Consider the following 20174-nt stretch of genomic DNA (forward strand, 5'->3'; position numbering starts at 1 on the left):
AAGCTTATATTTAAATATCATCTTTCGTACAAAAACAAAAAAACATTTTACCGAAGCGTGTTAGGATCAACCCAAAATGTCATCTCAGGACATGAGTGGTATCTATGAAAATGCTGCTTGGCAATAATAATACTCACCTGTGCAAGTCATCATTTATTTTCTCTTAAATATCACAAATATAAATATATATATTTCTGTATATATTTACAGGTATATTTATGACTAACGTCTGAACGTTACATTAAATATTCCGGGGTTTACTTGATTTCAGTAGGCAAAGTATCCATAAGGGTATGTTCACACGCAGAGTCAAAGACGTCTCAAAATACTCCTGATTTTCAGACGTTTTTTGTGCCACTCTCGATTTTCGCTGCGTTTTTTACGGACATTTTTAGAGCTTTTTTCACTAGTCTATGGAAAACGGCTCCAAAAACATCCCAAGAAGTGTCCTGCACTTCTTTTTCGCAGCCATTTTTACGCGTAAAAAAACATCGCGAAAAACGCTCCGTCGGAACAGAACGCCGTTTTCCCATTGAAATCAATGGGCAGATGTTTGGAGGCGTTCTGCTTCCGATTTTTCGGACGTTTATGGCCCGAAAAACGGCAGAAAATAGGCTTTATGAACATACCCTAATGGACCATGTTGCCAACACGCAATGGAGGAAGACATGTCATGTCGTAGCTTATTGTCTATTTGGGCAACCAATGTGGGTACCAAATAATTAAAAGCCTCTGAACAATGGAAGAAGCGTAGATCCACTTTGCAGATACTTTGGATATTATATTAGGGGGAGTCGTATTATTAGCAATATTCTAATGTGTTGTGATATTCAAATTCTCGCACTTGCCAGAGGGGTAAAGATTGAGTTTACTGCCCTAGCCCTCTATCTAAATACCCTAGCCAAGGCATTGTGGTTTGTTGGTGAACCCCTCTGACACTCACCATCCCCCCTTGCTATTCCCCGGCGGTTTGCTGCAAACATAGGGCAGGGTATCTGCCTCCAGACCAGTGGCCGCAAAATTTCAAGGCATGCAGGGAGTTGTAGTTTCATCACCTGGAGAGACAGATTGCCGATCTCTGCCATAGAGCCTATTAGTAGCAGCCTACAGTCTGCGTAGGAGATACAGGCTATAGATAAACTAGGTTGCAGGGAAACAGTGGGTGCTTTGTGGCTCCCCTGCTGTATATTTGGACTGCATTAGGAATAATTTTGCAATTAAAAAGGTGTTTTCTTTGTCTCTCAAAATGTAGATGATCACAAGGTATTACTGCTTGGACATCCAGCGATCTGCTGTAATCTGTGGAGGAAGCTGGTAGCAAGTGTTCAATTTCCCTACTTCAATTTCCCTATAGTGCCACCACAGGGGAAACTGAAGAATTACATGGTGCCAATTGAGACCAATGGACTGTCCTTGTAATGCATAGACATCCCTGGTCCTCCAGAGCAAGAGACACTCTTTGTAGCTGTTTTATGGTGGAAATTGAAAATTTAGTCAGAATGCCCTAATAGGTTCATTGAAATTGGGTTTCCTAAACTAGACAACCCCTTTAAGGCTGGATTCAAACGGGACGGAAATGCTTCAGATTTTCAATGTGTAATTTCTGTGTAGAAAATCCGTAGCCGATTACAGTTCCAGCCATGTGGATGAGATTTGACTAAATCTCATCTCACGTGCGTATTTTGCTGCAAAACCGCTGTGGATACACTGCGGAAAAATCTGCAGCATTTCCGTCCCATGTGAATCCAGCCTAAGGCCAGGTTCCCACGTAGCGTAAACGCTGAAGAATTTTCGGCAACTGAATTCTATGTGGAAATTCCATAAGAATTTACAGTAGCAGCAAAGTGGATGAGATTTAGAAAATCTTGTGACCACGCTGCGGAAAAAAACTGCAACGTAAACGTTAATAAATTGACCTGCGGTGCGGAATTTAAATTTATGTCAATTTATGCTGCGTTTTCATTGATTTTCTGTTGCAGGTTTTGCAAAAATCGCAATTAAGGGGAGAAAAAAATCGTACTTACCCAGAACGCTCTCCTTCTTCCTGCAGTCCGGCCATCTGGGATGACGTTTCATCCCATATGATCAATGCAGCCAATCACAGGCTGCAGTGTCACATGGCCTGCAACGTCATCTTGGGAGGCTGGACTATGCGCAGAAAAGAGGGAGGAGGTAAGTATGGTCGTTGTTTTTGTTTTTTAAACCCTGCACTGCACCCCGCAGTGGAAATTCAGTTTGAAGGACTGCACCACGGTGCAGTCCTTCAGACGGAAGATGCTGCGGGCTCCAGGACGGATACGCTATGCAGTTTTTACGCAGCGTATACGACCCGTGGGAACCCGGCCTAAAGGTGTTTTCCGACCCCTAACATTAAGTTCTGACCTGCTCTGAATAACTACAAAAAACAAAGAGTAATTTACTTTTAGTTTATTTCTGCGCTGTTCCCATACAGAGTCCTCTGCTGCCGCCTGTTTACATTGACAGCACTTTCAGGCGTGGTACATGGTTCTGTGGCTGCAGCAACCAGTTACTCGCTGTAGCGGTGGTGTCAGTATATATCGGAACTTACCGCTGCGACCAGCACTTGCCTGCCATGGTTATATGTCCATCTATGACACACAATTGCGTCGTCGATGTACACAAGACGTAGTAGAGGACCACAGAATTTGGGAAAGACACAGAATTTCAATGGTAGGTTCATTGCTATTTTTAGTCATTTGGAGCTGGTTGGAGATTTTTGTTACAGGTCAGGAAACCCATTTAACATATTATAGAACTGCTCATAATGCAATTCCCTAATATTATAGCCAAAGCACATGAGGACAACATAGCTGCTTTCTTCCAGATTCGGTGCCACACCTGTCCACAGGTTGAGTCTGGGTATTGCAGGTCAGCTTCATTGAGGTATAATTTGATGCTATTGGACCCTTATTCAAAATCCAATCAGGGCCCCTCAATTATCTTGTTGATTGTCGAGTTGCTGTTGGCCCCCTCACCAGGACCACTGATAATGACTATTGGATCTGTCTGTAAATTGACTGCCTCCACTGTACGCAGGAGCTCGTATGTGTATCACGAGGACAACCAGTGGTTCACTGAAACCATTTTGCTACCTCGCTATCTGCACACCGGGGATATTCATCTATTATATATTTTTCATAACTTATATAATGGTGAGGACCCTACAGCAGGATCTCCGGTCCACTCCTTGTAATTAAACTTGTAGTTAAAGTCCATTCCACGCCGGATGTAAATGTCCACTTTGACTAATCGGCAAGCAGACAGATCCCCGGTTATACCTGAAAAATGCTCAAGGGGTCGACTGGGATTAGGAAAAAGGCTTTGTTGTTTTTTTTATCCAGAAACAGCGCCACTCTTTTCCATGGGCTGTGTCTGGTATTGCAACTCATCCCAATTCAAGCGCACGCTGCAATACCAAACAAGCCCATGGACAAGAATGCTGCTAATTCAGGATTAAAAAAAATATATATATATATATTTTTTTCTACTCCCAAACGACCATTTTAATATTGGCGAGTACGTTTTTTTTTTATCTTAGTCACATAGAGGCATATGAAATCATTCTTCGCTACCAGTCCATTTGCATGTCTGCCTTAACCTTTGGAATTACCCCGTTATAACAGTGGTTCTGCAAGAAAATAAATTACACACAGATATTATTAAAATGATGACCTAACTATCGATAAATCAATCACTTTTCTGTTTCTGTTGAACTACAGTAAAGTAGCAGATTCATATATATTCTAACTATCGATCAATTGAAAGAGTCCTAGCCATTATTTCTCCATGCTAATTCCAGTCACTGACTATTAAAGCATGATATAAAAACGTACAACGCTGTACAGTCAAACGATTAACCATGCAGGGCCAAGAAAATAACAAAAACATAACCAACATAGAGAAACATTACATAGAAAATTCATCTGAAACATTGTGAATATAAGGCAATACTCTGTTCTCAAACGTAGACGGGGGGAGGCCGAAAACTAAAATAAAAAATAAAATAAATAGTGGCTTTGAAATCAACATTCAAAGTAGGTGGGTGCATTTCAAAAATACAAAAATAAACGCAATGTTTTAGTAGTCTCTTCAGAAGTCTGATATCACTTTTGCAGCCACAACAAATTATTAATATAGAGATCTAACAGTGCAAAAGTGGAACACATATGGAAGGAAAAAGTAAGTGAAATCACCATTTTTATGCCCAAAATAGGTTTCTTCTAAAAATAGGAGGTTACAAAACATCATCACTTGCTTTAGAACAGCAACAATATCTCGATGGCAACGTACAGCATTCAAGTGGTTGTCACAGAAAACGGCTAAACACATGGTTTGGTAACAGATTTGTAGAGGAACCATGGCAATTGGAAGTGAAAAGCGTAAAAAGAATATCCTACGCTACTGCCGTATCAGCCATAGCCCAAAAAGAGAACACAAAAATAGTAGAAAAAAAGAAAAACATAGAAAATACAGAAGGGGGCGCTATATGTTTTACAACATGGGTTCAAACAATCTGTAAGGGGTCTTATACAAGATTGGAAAAAAAAAATAGTCAACACATAGAAAGGTGTCAAAAGTTACTGGCGGATGTAAACATCCCTGTTCCACTCGTTATCATTGCGTTTCCTGGAAACCTCTCCGTCCCTTTCACAATATCGTTCTCTTGATTTGTGACGACTGCGGGGTTTGTTGCATTCGTTGTGGTCCTGCTCCCTGTCCTGCTCATTTGTCCGATGTCGAGACTCTTTGTGTCTGTGTTCGCTACCTCCATGTGATTCGTCTCTATGGTTGTGATCCCGGTGGGATTCTTGAGGATCGGCGTGCTCGGAAGAGTAATCATCCTTTGGCTCTAGATAAACGGAGTCTCTGGTGTCTTGTGTCTCATTGTCAAACGTTTCTTGTCTGGATAGTCCTCTGCTTACACCACTTCGATGATTGTGGTGCTGCGCGGAGGAGGAAGATCGGTGCTGAGACTTCCTTGTCACTTTCTCCTCAGAAGGTGCGTCCTCTTCTATGGACCCAGTTCTTTCGGGTGCCGGAGGGTCATTTTTCTGTTCTCCTTGGGAGCCCTGAGAATGAATTAAGAATACAACATAGGTTAGATAGAAATATCAAGGCAATAGAGGTGTATAGTGTGGGTATATCCAGCACTCAGAATAAAAGTTATAGGGTTTATTAGGTCATGTTTAAAACAAAAAGGTTAAAACACAAAAAATCCCGGGACCACGCTTACGCGTTTCAGACCAGTGAGGTCCTTGATGATTAAACACAGTGGAAATGTGGTGAGCGAGCTTTTTGTAACACTTCCCCTTTTTTAGATAGAAATATCTTGACCAGTATCTCCAACCCATGTCTTCAAACCTTTTGCTGGGCAACAAGACACCGTAATTTGGAGCCCATTTACTTATATGGGCCCATACTGTACCTTACTTTGCCTCTGATTTTACACGCTTCATCATATGCCTTAGGGTAGTTCTAGTGTAAACACTGCAGAATTATTGACCGGATTTTCTGTGTGGAAATTCTGCCGCGTATTACAGTAGCAGAAAAGTGGATGAGATTTGAACAGATACCCAGGACCCGCTTTCACTGAACCTCTCAGTCCCGCGGACTGGACGGGAAAAAGATTTAGCGCTAGATATAGCTGCTCTGCATAGAGAATACAGCACAAATGTATCTCAAAAAGTAAAATGAATTTTTTAATAAAAACAAATTAAATTACAGCCTTCCTCTATATTTTTTTGATTTTTCACCTCCAGGTGCCTCTGCAGATGTCTCATCAGCCCTATAGTCACTTTGCTGCCCCTGATGTAGCTCGCCCACCTTCCAGGTGCCTTTTCACCCACTATGTGCCTTGCTGCCCTGGTAGTGCCTCCCTCCCTGCCAGACCCCTCCTGGCCAACATAGTGCTTTGCAGCTACTGATGGCACATATCCACTCCCCAGGTGCCCCACTGTACCTGATGCTGCCCCTCTAGCCTACAGGATCTTCCCCACCCAACATGCAACTCGCTGTCACTAGCAGCACCTCCCCACCACCAAGAGTTTTGTCTTGGTTTTGTTTTTTTATATTTTTTTTTACAAAAATAACAAAATCGAGATTCAAATCTAAAATCGTCAATAGGGTTGAAAAAAATCTAGATTACATTTTTGGCCAAAATCGCCCTGCCCTACTTCAGCCATAAAACCCCCTCCATTCTGCTGAGGGAATTTGTTCTGTAAAATCTGCTTAATCCTTAAACTTTTTGTATTTTTACATACTCCAAATGATTGTAAATGAAGCTACAAAGTTTCTTAACAAACTGGATCCACAATTCTGCTGGTATCTCAACCAGTGAATATCACGGAGCTTAGATATTGGGGGTTGTTGGGCGTAGTCTTCACACTGGAGAGCTGGAGGTCACTGCTGGTCAATCTTTCCTTGATATATATATATAAGGAATTTTCTATGGAATTGCTTTTTGCTGAAGAGCATCAGTCTGATGGATGTGTGCAATTTTCTTTCTGGTCAACATTATATCTGCTGCTTATATTGCACAAGTTCACCCGTAGAGTAAATACTGCAGATTTTCCGCAACAGATTTCATTGCGGAAAATCCACAGTGTAATACAGTAGTAACAGAGTGAATTAGATCTGAACAAATCTCATCCACGCACTGCGTAAAAAAAAACCGAGAAACCGTTCATAAATTCACCTGTGGTGCGGTTTGTTATTCCACAGCTTGTCGACTTATGCTGCGGAATCGCCGGTTTTCTGTTGCGGATTTTCCCCGTTGAATTCAATGCTGACGTAAAACCCACAACAAATCGCAAATGTTGTGATTTTTGCAGCGAAAATGCTGCAATTCCACCGCAAAAATCGCAACTGATAAAAAGCCTATACTTACCCAAAGTAATGGCGACTCATCCCTCTGACGTCCTGCAGCCCGGCCTCCAGGGATGATGTTTCCTTCCATGTGACTGCTGCAGCCAATCACAGGCTGCAGCGGTCACATGGGATGAAACATCATCCGAGGAGGCTGGGCTGCAGGACGTCAGGAAGACGCGTCGCCACGGGTAAGTATAGGCTTTTTTTTTTTGCTTGTTGTTTTCCGCAGTGGATATTCCGGCCAAAAAACTGGTGTGTTTTTTTTTTGCCAGAATTCCCTGCAGGGACCATAGCGGATACGCCTTGTAGTTTTACACATCCGCCCTGTGTGAACATAGCCTTACACTGGCTTTGAGAAAGAATTCCAAACACATGCCATCCCTCTCTCACTGACCCCATATCAGGTTACCTGTGCATTCGTGGCTGAAGTTGGTGTTGCAGGAAGCGTTGCTGTAGTTAATATTTGGGATAAGAGTGCATTCGGTGGGTTGCTGCTGGGGGGGTGGGTCGACTTCCAATAAGCCTCTAAATAGTCTGCTAGATGTTCACAAGCGTCTTCTAGTTGGTTTTCATCCAAAATAACATCAAACATTTCCTAGAAAATAAAGATAGAGGATAATAATTGCATAAATCAAACTTATAATCTGAATACCATAACTACCAATCTATGCCAGGTGTAGCACCCAGTGTAGGACTGGCATGTCTTGTGGCCACAATTCTGAGGGCCTTCTGTCAATCTGTATAGAATGGGTACATGTCCACTTTTTATTACATCCTAAAATATATTATCATTGTGCACACTGGATATACCAATAAATTTAGCAAGTGATGGGCTCCAATCAACTTCAAATGGGGTTGTCTTCTGCTGAACCATCGAATCCCATTAAAGTGTCAGAACTTGGGCCCACCGTAAACTCTTCTGGTGAGTCGATCTGAGCCGGTGAGTCGATCTGAGCCGGTGAGTCGATCTGAGCCTGGCACCAGTGTTAATAATATCAGGGGCTCACAATGTTGCTGGAGGAACAGGATATTGCTTTGGATTTTACTAGATGGAGTTAGGGGCCATGTGGTAAAGTCAGCTGTGTTGTTCTCCCGGCTAACACGGCCCATTGCTGCTGCTCCCACATTGTCCCCAGAGCATCACCCGTTACCCTTCCCCTAAGAACATCTTTATCAACCTAAAATTCAATTCACCAATGAAAATTAGAAGAGAAAAATAGGAGGACCCATGTTACAGAGATCTGATTTGTGGCTTGCTGTGGCCATCTAGAATTCCTTAAAGGGAACCTGTGACCTCACTGAGGGCAGCATTAAGTAGTGACGGACACCATTATATCAGTGCCAGGTCCCTTATGTGCTAATGTTAAGCTGTTTTGGAGAACTTAATCCTTAATCTTAGAAGCAAGTTACTAGAGATGAATCCGGCCGCCGCTGATTGACAGATTTTTCACTATGGACAATAAATGGGGGGGGGGGGATCTGTTAATCATCGGCGGCTGGCCAAGGGGAGCTGCAGCTCATGAAAACACCGGACTGATCTCTAGTTCAAAGATAAAGGGTATGTGCACACCGGGCGGATTAGCCACGGATTTAATTGCAGCATATTACAGTAGCAGCAAAGTGGATGAGATTTGAACAAAAGTCATCCACACGCTGCAGGAAAAATTCACGGACAAAACGTGCATAACTTGACCTGCGGTACAGATTTAAAATCTGCAGCATGTCAATTTATGCTGCAGAATCGTTTCACTTTTGTTGCATTTTTTTCCCCATTGACTTCAAACTTTTGCAGCGGAAAAGCTGTAAATCCATCACAAAAATCTGAAAAGCAAAAAAATATTTTCCTGTTTAAATTTAATTTTAAAAAAAGTCTATACTTACCCCCCCTGGTGTTGCCATAGCGACAGCTCCTTGTTCGTCCAGCTGCTCTCCATGCTGATGGCCTCCGTTTCTTCCCATGTGACTTCTACCGCCAATTACAGGCAGTGGTCACGTGGGCTGCAGCATCATCACTGGACGCTGGGCTTCGCAGAGACCAGAGATGAGGAGCAGGGACGCGTCGCTATGGCAACGCCAGTAAACTAACTATTGATTTTTTTCCCCTCGGCTCCGATCCGCCATGTTCTTATTCACTGACAACAAACAAATATCTTGAAAATGTTGAGAAATTGTTCCACAAAGTATAATAGATAATTGTAGAAGTTTTCATGTATACAGTGGTTAAGCTTTTTTTTTTAGCATAATCCCGGAAAAACCCTTTTATTACTTTAAATTATCCTATATTTGGTTATGATATTATTTTGCTAGAGATTGTCGACTATCAAGTACTTCTACATCTTTATATTCACCAGAATATATCCTATGTAGCCCAGGCTTGCCTATTTCTTTATAATATTATATCACACTGACCGGCTATACCAGAGAACCTGCCGCCGGCACACAGCGGAGCCGGCCGGCTTGTGACGTCATCAAATATTCATGAGACTGACTGTACCCTATCAATTCACAGGGGACGATGACGAGACTGAGACGTAAGGACAATTACAATGAAGAATCCCTATTGCTAAATGAGTCTGGATTCCAAATTACTTTACAAGAGCGGATCTTAAAACAGGGAACTCAGTTGAACCTGAAGACCTCATATTGTATGGAGGAATGAGTGGCACCAGCCGAGCAGTTTATACCATTGACTTCAGAGGTTAATTGCTTTTGTGTGACAGGGAGAGAGCATTTCCACTTTATTAAAGCTACCGACACATGGACTGATCTCTCACCATCACCGAATTTAGACGAGACATCAACCGGACCCCGACTGTGGCGGCAATGTCTACAATGCAGGAGGGTGACTAAGCTTCTGGGCCCTGTGCAGCCAGTTTGAATAATTTTTTGGGGATTTTACATTGATGGCCTAAGCTTAGGATAGGCCATTATCGTGGGGATCGGGGGGTCCCTACCCCAAAAGCCCCACCAATTCGTAGAACAAAGGGGCACTATGACAGCTGGCGGGGTCTGCTACTGCAGCTCAGCCCATTCAAGTGAGCAGGGCTGAGCTGCAGTACCAGACACACGCATGGTCATTCTGCCGATCGCTGGGGGGGGGGGGGCAAAAAGTGCTTGCAAAATGTGGACACAGCCAAACTGGACTTTCTTAGCACTAGTGACCTCAGTTTTTAAATTGCTTAGGTGTCAAGCATCGGTCTGATACTACAATCTAATGCCTGAAAGCCTCATGCCTTCGAGTTGCTTTCACAACCGTTGCGTATGTCTATATATTACGGCCATGTTGTGTCCGAGTGTCATCCGTATTTTTCCAATAGGAAGGTCACATGATCGGATTTCCAAGGCATTTCTTAGCAACGAATGGCTTCATCTTGCGGACCGATAAACTTGAATGGCGGAACAGATCCGCAACAACGGACAGGGGTAGGACATGTTCTATAATTTGCAGAACGAAATAACAGATCCGCAAAAAACACTGATGTGTGCATGACCCCATAGGAATGAATGGGATAGTGTGCTAGCCACAAAAAATGCGGATAGCACACTGAAGACAAAACGCGGTCGTGTGCATGAGGTCTTAACCAACACTAAAGCTAAAAATATATACAAACAAAAACACAGAAAACACTTGTCAGTATACAGAACAATGACTTCTGCGCTCTCCTGCAACAAACCTCTTGTCTTGTTAAAATCGTGCAGTGAAAAACGATTTCTTCATCCCCCGGTTCTCTCCATGTTTTCATAGATGGTTTATTCTTTTATGTATAGAAGATAGAAATTCGAGGCACTCACCGTTTGTGGCAATAAAACGTATTTATTGATAACGATCTCGGTCTGTTCGGTGTGGAATGAACCTACGGCCGTTTCGCGCTTCACGCGCCTTGTCAAGGTCGTTTATTCTTTTATGGTCTCAATTACACACGGAAGAGGAGGTCCATTTTTTTTTACAAAGCGATATAAACTCCGCCCATTTTCATAGCCAATTAGGGCGCACGTGACAGACTTTTTCGACCACGGATTTAGCTGTAAATCCGTGGCACAATCTGCATGTGTTTCATGCTGATTTTTCACCACATTTGCAGCTAATTTCCCTCTATGCATTGCAAAGAGTGAAATCCGCGGCGTCATCCGTGTGCTGTACCTGTTTTTTCCAACCTATAGATTTCAATGGGCGAGTCTGATCCGCAAAAAACAGACCAGAATGGGACATGCTGTGAGTTTGACGTAACGGACACACGCTCCGTGAAAGAAACACGGATGTGTGAATAGCCCCAGTGAACTTCATTGGTCAGTGTGACTTGCCTTATTTAAATGGACAGCACACGGACAAGAAATACGTTCATGTGAATAAGGCCTAACTTACATGCAAGACAAGAGTGGAGACGGAAGGGGAGATAAAATAAAAAACTTACTGGAGGACACTGCGCTAGTTTGTCAGCTGCCACCATTTGGACATTTAGATGTTTAGCCTGAGATTTTCCTCTTGATTTTATCAACCTTTGTAAAACCTGAAAAATATTACAAACCAATTAAACATCTTCTACTCATTTCATGTAAACTTTTTTTTAAAGAAAAAAATCAGGTGCTTCTCGCAATTTTCCCTCTAACATTTAATTTTACTTTTAAATGTAAAACTTCTGAAGTTAGCTTTGACCACTATGTAGATATGACTATATCATCCGATCACAGTTTACTCCTACTTATCAACAGCAGCGGCGTTCCTTCCATAAAGACGGACCAAGCAGGGTCAGTTCACACAGAGTTTCTTGGCGCTGATTTTGACGCGGAAAACCCATCAGAATCCGTGCCAAAAAATGACCAAAATCGCCCCCCGTTAATTCAATGGCAGGCAGAGGTGTTTTTTGAATGCTCGCGGGGAAAAAAAAGCGTTCCTTTCTTGCCGTGGTCTCCACCTCGGACCTCCCATTGGAATCAATGGGAAGCAGAAAAAACCTGCAGCGCTAGTTTCTGAGCGTTTTTCGCTGAGTTTTTTCCCGCGGTCCTTGCATTAGCTTCAATGGCTGCGGGTGAAAAACGCTGTGAAAAATGTGGAAAATATGTGCAGGCAGTTCAAAGTCTACCTCACAATTCCTTAAGGAATTCTAAGGCAGATTTTTTTCTGCCTGCACATGTTTTTCCATGTTTTTTTCGCAGCGTTTTTCAACTGCTGCCATTAAAGCTAATGCAAGTGTTGAGAGGGGGCTCAACACTGAACTTCTCACGTGTCCCAACCTACCGTCATAGGGGGCAATTTTTTATGACTGGTTTTTCATACGACAGTCTTAATGGAACTGAGTTGGAGTGAAACGCACCTATTTTCCCCTTAATGAATGAGGTGCATCCGAGAGTGGCCCCACCCCTTCTGCTAAGCTCCACCCTGTTTTTCTTTAAAAAGTTCTGTGAGCGGCATAAATGCCTCAAAAGTCAAAAACTGCACAAATTGCGACTTTTGCCACATCTGTGAATTTTTAGGCCGGAAAGCTGGCGAGGACCGCTTGATAAATTACCCCCATAGTGTTTTCCTGCAGCCACCACTAGGAGGATCTCATTGGATAGATGTTTTTACAGATCCAATTGAATTGAATGTTAGCTACATAAATCCATATGCTGTGCGCTACCCATAGAGGGACTCTTGTTGATGGCTAGAGGGATTCTTAGTTTTACTAGGGGGCGCTATGATTTCTGTGTACACCAGAGTTTGATAGTTTATAGACTTACCTTCGGAGAAGAAATCTTGACATAAACTATGATGGGGGCTAAGGAGGTTTTGCTAAGCTGTGTCGGATGGTTTATGGTGTCGGCATCTAGAACTACAAGCTGCAACGTTCTCGCTAATTCAAAGATCCGCTCAATTTCACTCTGAACTTCCGCTGCCAATAAAAAGAATAAAATAAAAGTTATAACCGATAATATAACCTATTATATCCAAGTGCAGTGTGATCACCGGGAAATGACAGGGACATTTATCTTCTCACATTGTTTTGCTACTGGCAAAAATCTAATTTCTTTGACCGTACATCTGCATAGTTCTAGCAGAGGACGCCAGCGTGTATAGAACACACTTAGGCCTCATTTACACGAGCGTGTGCGTTTTGCGCACGCAAAAAAACGCAGCGTTTTGCGTGTGCAAAAGGCACTTGACAGCTCCGTGTGTCATCAGTGTATGATGCGCGGCTGCGTGATTTTCGCGCAGCCGCCATCATAGAGATGAGGCTAGTCGACGTCAGTCACTGTCCAGGGTGCTGAAAGAGTTAACTGATCGGCAGTAACTCTTTCAGCACCCTCGACAGTGAATTCCGATCACAATATACAGCAACCTGTGAATAAAAAAAAGACGTTCATACTTACCAAGAACTTCCTGCTTCCTCCAGTCCGGTCTCCCGGCCGTTGCCTTGGTGACGCGTCCCTCTCTTGTCATCCGGCCCCACCTCCCTGGATGACGCGGCAGTCCATGTGACCGCTGCAGCCTGTGATTGGCTGCAGCTGTCACTTGGACTGAATTGTCATCCCGGGAGGTCAGACTGGAGGAAGAAGCCGGGAGTTATCGGTAAGTCAGAACTTCTTTTTTTTTTTACACGTTCATGTATATTGTGATCGGAAGTCACTGTCCAGGGTGCTGAACCAGTTTAACTCTTTCAGCACCGTGGACAGTGACTGTCTCCTGACGTCGCGTACCGGAAAATTTATTGCCGGGTTCGGTCAAAACGAGTTCGGCCGAACCCGGTGAAGTTCGGTGCGCTCATCTCTAATTTGACACTCCGTTTGGATGTTTGTAAACAGAAAAGCACGTGGTGCTTTTCTGTTTACATTCAGTTTGACAGCTCTTGCGCGAATCACGCAGTTCGCACAGAAGTGCTTCCATGCGGCATGCGTGGTTTTCACGCACCCATTGACTTCAATGGGTGCGTGATGCGCGAAAAACGCACGATTATAGAACATGTCGTGAGTTTTACGCAACGCACTCGCGCTGCGCAAAATTCACGTATTGTCTGCACTGCCCCATATTACGCTCGTGTAAATGAGCCCTTATGTACATCCTTGGTAACAAAAAAAACAAACATCTGAGATCCCAGATGCCATAATGACATTTCAGGCACCAGCTGAGAGGTACCTCTGCTCTTTCATAGCATTTACTGTAGTTTCAGAGAGAAAGGGAAAGAATAAAAAAATGTGCAGCTGCATCCCCCTCCTCCCTGTGTTCTATTTGCTGTTTTACACTAGATGGATTCTTCAGAGAATGAGGAGCTTCTTGAACATTTACAAAAAGAGAAAGGGGAACTACAGACTGCTGGAAGGTGCCACTTTTCCCCTAATTAGGCCCCATGCACATGACCATAGATTTCATCTGTAATTACCCATTCATTTCTATGGCCAACAGACACCTTCCCGTATATTTACCGGATGGTGTCCGTGCCGTAGAAACGCTCTGCAAAAGATGAAACATGTCCTATTTTTTTGCTTTTTACGGACCGTGCTCCCATACTTTATATGGGAGCACGACCCGCAAATGCGGGTGGCTGTCAGCGGCCGGCCGTGCCCATAATCACGGACCGTGATTACGGGCACAGTCGTGTGCATGGGGCCTAAGATATAGTACACATACTACGGATTTATGCAAAAAAAAAAAATACTCTTTGTAGATAATAATTCTATTCAACCATTGCTAAAGATGGCCATAGTTGGCTGGAGGTGTAAGGGTATGTTCACACAACCTATTTTCATACGTAATTCAGGCGTTTTACGCCTCGAATTACGCCTGAAAAGACAGCTCCATTAGGCCTGCAAACATCTGCCCATTGCTTGCAATGGGTTTTACGATGTTCTGTTCAGACGAGGTGTAATTTTACATGTCGCTGTCAAACGACGGTGCGTAAAAAGACGCCCGCGTCAAAGAAGTGCATGTCCCAAGAAGTGACATGCACTTCTTTGACATGCATGTCAAAGAAGTGCATGTCACTTCTTGGGCCGTTTTTGGAGCCGTTTTTCATTGACTCCATTGAAATTCAGCTCCAATAACGGCCGTAAAATACGCCGCGAAAAACGCGAGTACTTACAAAAACATCTGAAATTCAGGAGCTGTTTTCGCCTGAAAACAGCTCCGTAATTTCAGACGTAATTTTCTACTGCGTGTGAACATACCCTTACTGTTATATGAATCAGTGTGAGACATTTGCCTGTGCTTGGAGCAGCGGACATCCGATCCATGTTATAAATGTCTTTTGAATGATATTGAGCACTCCTGATCTTCAAAGGCATTCAATATGCCAATATACCCGGCCTTATAGATTGATTGGGAGGATAGGTCAGGCTGACTATAGAAAGTTTTAGTTTTATCTTATGTAAGAAAAGTTAGGTTGTCCCACAGCTTTTCCATCAGATAGACAGAAGATGAAACTCCTTTTCTGGGTATGGTGAAACTGACTTTAGTGTTCTTCTATGGGAGATTACAGCTCTAACGGCAGATTACAGCTCTGAAGGGAGATTACAGCTCTGAAGTTTACACAATTGTATATACAGCTCTTGACTATAATAGAGACTGTAACTCAGGATATGTAATGTATTTACAAAGTTACTCAACTTTTTCAATATAATAATTCTTCATTTAAACTGTAAACTGGGGTTCAAAATACTTTAAACTGCCAATGTTATGAGACAGTGTTACTTTAAAAATAAATATCTATCAGATTCCTATGATTAGTTGATCAATTAGATCTACACCAATCAGCTGCTTTTGACACTACTGTCTGGAGAAAAACCACTGACTGACATAATACTACAGAGCAATGTGGATGGGGTTATGAAAACCCTGAACTCTGGTCTGTTCTATGCCCACTGTCCAAACTGCTTATAGGCATCTTATAGATGCCTGTATTTTAAGTGGCACTGTCTCATGGTAGTGGCACCTTAACCACTTGGCGACATCCACCATACATGCACGTCGGAAGCCACCAGTGTATGTATGGAGCAGGCTCAGTAGCTGATCAGGTGTCAGCCGTATATTACAGCGGATACCTTGCTCTAATGGCTAGGATCGGAGATAACTCAGATCTCAGCCATTTAACCACTCTTAGCTGGTAAAAAAAGGGGCGAGAGTCCTCTGTCACCCCATCGGCCTCCCGCAAGTGGCCGATGGGTTGTCATGGCAGCCTAGGGTCTAGATTTTAAAAAAAGTGATTCCGCTGTGTTGCCTTTAAAACTTTTTTTTTGTACCTGCTGAGAAGCGGTTTGTTAGTGCATATGCAATCAGGACAACGTCTTTCTGGCCCCATGAAAGTTCCTATATGGACGGAGTATGCCGCTAATTCTGATAATTACATCAGTTCTTCATTGTTGCTGCAGTTTGCTATTATCAATCAGTTTTCATGGCATGTCTCAAATACAAAACTTGCTACATCTGTAGCTTATGTATTTAGGACATTTCTTATAACAACATGGTGGGTCATAAACATAACTGTGGAACCCGTGGCGTACAGAAGAGAAGGGTCCCCCCATTATGGTGCCCGCCCAGGACAGAAGGGCCTGGTGTGTGTTTTACCCTCCACGCTCTTTCCATGATGTTTGGGTGAATTTACAACAACCATGTTTGTTAACTATGCAGTTCCTCTGTAGAGGGGAATCCTGCACAGGTTCTCGCCATTCACTAGAAAAGGGGATGGGGCCAACGAGCACTGGGCATTCTCTTCACAACGGCCTCTAGCAGCCATATGGGCTACCTCTATGATATGTATGCTCTTACGTGAACCCTTCTCCTACCGTACAAGATTGATTTTGTTTTTTTCAGCTGTAAAACAAGAAATTGTCTTTTCTTACTGAAATTTAGCACGGTTTATGAAGGTGCCCTCAGTTATGGGTCTTCTTTGGTCACAGTGGAATAAATTTATAATGGGAAATTTGACATTTGGAGTTTTCCATTAAATAAATTTGTCCTTTGCAGGGTCCATAAATAATTTTGTAACCCTTTAGGTAGGCTTTTTTTTATCTGAGAATATATCACTATGCCCAATAGTTTTGTAGCTGCGACAATGGCCCAGGAAATACCAACATGGATGGATGGTGGGTTGGCTGGATTGATTGAGTGATTGATTGATTGATTGATTGATTGATTGATTGATTGATTGATTGATTGATTGATTTATGGCTGCTTGGATAAATTAGCAACTTAAACCGCACATGTACCACTCGAGCAGTCCAGGCTTATTCATGAATATATCCACATATGACAGCTACATATTTCTTCCTCCCAATTCTCTGTTCTCCATGTATAAAATAAAGCCAACAGTAACACATTAAGACCTCATGCACATGACCGCTTGTATTTTGCGGCCCGTAAATAATGGATCCGTTGTCTGTTTTTTTTTTGCAGTCCATGTGTCATCAGTGTGTGCTCTGCATCCATTCCATATGTCCGTGCTTGTCACGTCGCCATAGAGAAATGCGCGAGACCGAGTTGCAAATACTGACAGGAGTAGGACATGCTCTGAGTTTTACAACCCCCACAGGGATCTGTGAAAAACACAGTAGTGTTCATGGGGCCATAGAAATGAATAAGTCAGTGTGCAATCCGTTAACAAAAAACCATATAGCACAATCATAAAACAACGGTCGTGTGCATGTAGCCTAATAGTCATAGACAGGAAAAGCCCTCACACACATGCAAATCCTGAATGTTTCAGTAAATGATAATGTATCGCTGTAAAAGTCTTAACAAAAGTGTCCAAAAAGATTTTAGTAGTGATATCCTTAACTAGTGAAGTAAAAGCAGTGTTGTATCCAGACACAGGCCATGCCATTGCTATGAGCCTGTAGACCGAGCTGAAGTAAGGTTTGTGGATAACCCTGGGAAAAACACATTGTGGTGCCCCCTCCTCTCCTTTCATAGAGTTTCTAAATAATACTGCCATATGGTATCCAAAATATACTGTGCAATTTAAATTGAATAGCACCATGCGGTGCCCAAATAATACCAATAATACCATATCACTTGGAACGTCAACACTGGAAACCTCTTTAGATTATTAATGCTACCTGTAAGAAGTCTTTGGGAAGATTTATTTAAGAAAATCTCCAGTGGAAACACAACTTTCGTTGTCTGCACCCCCCTCCTAACTGTACCACACTCTACTCTTCTATTATGTATACTGTACTTACTTTTTGAACTACTGACTTGTCTGTGCTTTAAAAAAAATTAATCTTGATTCATAGATTTCCCCAGCTTTCTCTTCCTCTCTGCTTTGCTATCAATCACATGATGCTTCAGCACAGCATCACATGACCAGCTAATGACCATACCATTTCTGTCTGCTGGGGGACACTGTGATTATCATTCTCTCTATATTCTTCTAAATCAGCTGAGAACCCATAAGTATACAGACAGGGAGGCTGCACTATATTCTTCTACACCTGTGTGACAGGAACCGGTCTAAGTATCAGTGGTAGCTGATGATAGAAGTTTCTGTCCCCCCCTGTGTAATACTAGTGTGGTACAGGAACTGCAGAAGCCTGTGATGGGTGACACATAGATCTCCATAGACTCAAGTAGAGAAAGTAGTCACCGAGCCGGATTCACACTGCTGCTAAGCAACGGTCCCAGTCTGATATATAGAGATAAATAACAGGTGAGACTGACACATGCAATACCATAATGGAACAAATGGGAAAGTTTAGTTTTGGCCGGAGTGTCCCTTTAAAACTGGCATTTCATGCGCCAGTTTTAATAGAAAGATAGCTGGAGTAGGATGCAACACATTTATTAATTAGGAGTGTCTCTGGCTGTCCATGTGACTATAATGGAAAACTGCGCAAAAATTTCCAGTCCGCAGCAGAACACGCCCCTTTTGCTAAGCCCCGCTCACTTTTGGGAAAGTATCATGGGTGGCGTAAAAGTATCAAAATTTGTAATTGCAACTTTTAATGCACTTGTGACTTTTCTACATCAGAAAACTAGTGTAGAAAAGACAATAACTTACCCCCTGTGTATTTGTATTTAACTTATTCTGTTTTCCAGAAACAGCACCAACCAGCCATGTCCATGGGCATTGGAGCTAGGATGCTTTTGACTATTATGGCCCAGCAGCACTGTATTACACGCTTTTAAGCGCTGGGTAACTTTAGGTTATGATTAAACGGCAAGAATAATGTATGCAATTCTAGCAGTAAAAAATGTAAACCTGGATGAACCATCAAGCCAAGGCTAGCAAGATATTTTCTGCTGTGTATATTTCCATGAATCTGTGGCAAAATCCTCATGCTCTAGATTTTTGTTGCGGAATCCACACTGAAAATCTGCAACAATTCCACTACATCTAAACTCACCCTTAGGCCTCATTTACACGAGCGTGTGCGTTTTGCGCACGCAAAAAAACGCAGCGTTTTGCGTGCGCAAAAGGCACTTGACAGCTCCGTGTGTCATCAGTGTATGATGCGCAGCTGCGTGATTTTCACGCAGCCGCCATCATAGAGATGAGGCTAGTCGACGTCAGTCACTGTCCAGGGTGCTGAAAGAGTTAACTGATCGGCAGTAACTCTTTCAGCACCCTCGACAGTGAATTCCGATCACAATATACAGCAACCTGTGAATAAAAAAAAAGACGTTCATACTGACCAAGAACTTCCTGCTTCCTCCAGTCCGGTCTCCCGGCCGTTGCCTTGGACGCTCTCTTGACATCCGGCCCCACCTCCCTGGATGACGCGGCAGTCCATGTGACCGCTGCAGCCTGTGATTGGCTGCAGCCTGTGCTTGGCCTGTGATTGGCTGCAGCTGTCACTTGGACTGAATTGTCATCCCGGGAGGTCAGACTGGAGGAAGAAGCCGGGAGTTATCTGTAAGTCAGAACTTCTTTTTTTTTTTTACACGTTCATGTATATTGTGATCGGAAGTCACTGTCCAGGGTGCTGAACCAGTTTAACTCTTTCAGCACCCTGGACAGTGACTGTCTCCTGACGTCGCATACCGGAACATTTTTTGCCGGTTTCGGTCAAAACGAGTTCGGCCGAACCCGGTGAAGTTCGGTTCGCTCATCTCTAAGACACTCCGTTTGGATGTTTGTAAACAGAAAAGCACGTGGTGCTTTTCTGTTTACATTCAGAGTTTGACAGCTCTTGCGCGAATCACGCAGTTCGCACGGAAGTGCTTCCGTGCGACCTTCGTGGTTTCACGCACCCATTGACTTCAATGGGTGCGTGATGCGCGAAAAACGCAGAAATTTAGAACATGTCGTGAGTTTTTTTCAGCGCACTCACGCTGAGCCAAACTCACGGACTGTCTGCATGCCCCCATAGACTTGTAT

The 20174-nt window shown here is 43.1% G+C and overlaps 1 protein-coding gene across 6 annotated transcripts in view; it reads right to left on the minus strand.

Annotated features, from left to right (window-relative positions):
- Positions 1–414: 414 nt before the first annotated feature.
- The window catches only part of CACNB2 (calcium voltage-gated channel auxiliary subunit beta 2), a 251465-nt gene continuing 231705 nt past the window's right edge, over positions 415–20174 (minus strand). For all 6 annotated transcript variants that reach the window (XM_075827589.1, XM_075827587.1, XM_075827590.1 and 3 more), the window contains 4 exons: positions 12607–12758; positions 11301–11396; positions 7298–7483; positions 415–5090 (listed from right to left, as the gene is read on the minus strand). In XM_075827589.1, coding sequence (XP_075683704.1) covers positions 4599–5090; positions 7298–7483; positions 11301–11396; positions 12607–12758 — 926 coding nt within the window. In that variant the 3' untranslated portion in view covers positions 415–4598. The remainder of the gene's footprint in view (positions 5091–7297; positions 7484–11300; positions 11397–12606; positions 12759–20174) is intronic.

This window comes from Rhinoderma darwinii, chromosome 5 (assembly GCF_050947455.1).
Source record: "Rhinoderma darwinii isolate aRhiDar2 chromosome 5, aRhiDar2.hap1, whole genome shotgun sequence".
NCBI classification, from domain to species: Eukaryota; Metazoa; Chordata; class Amphibia; order Anura; family Rhinodermatidae; genus Rhinoderma; species Rhinoderma darwinii.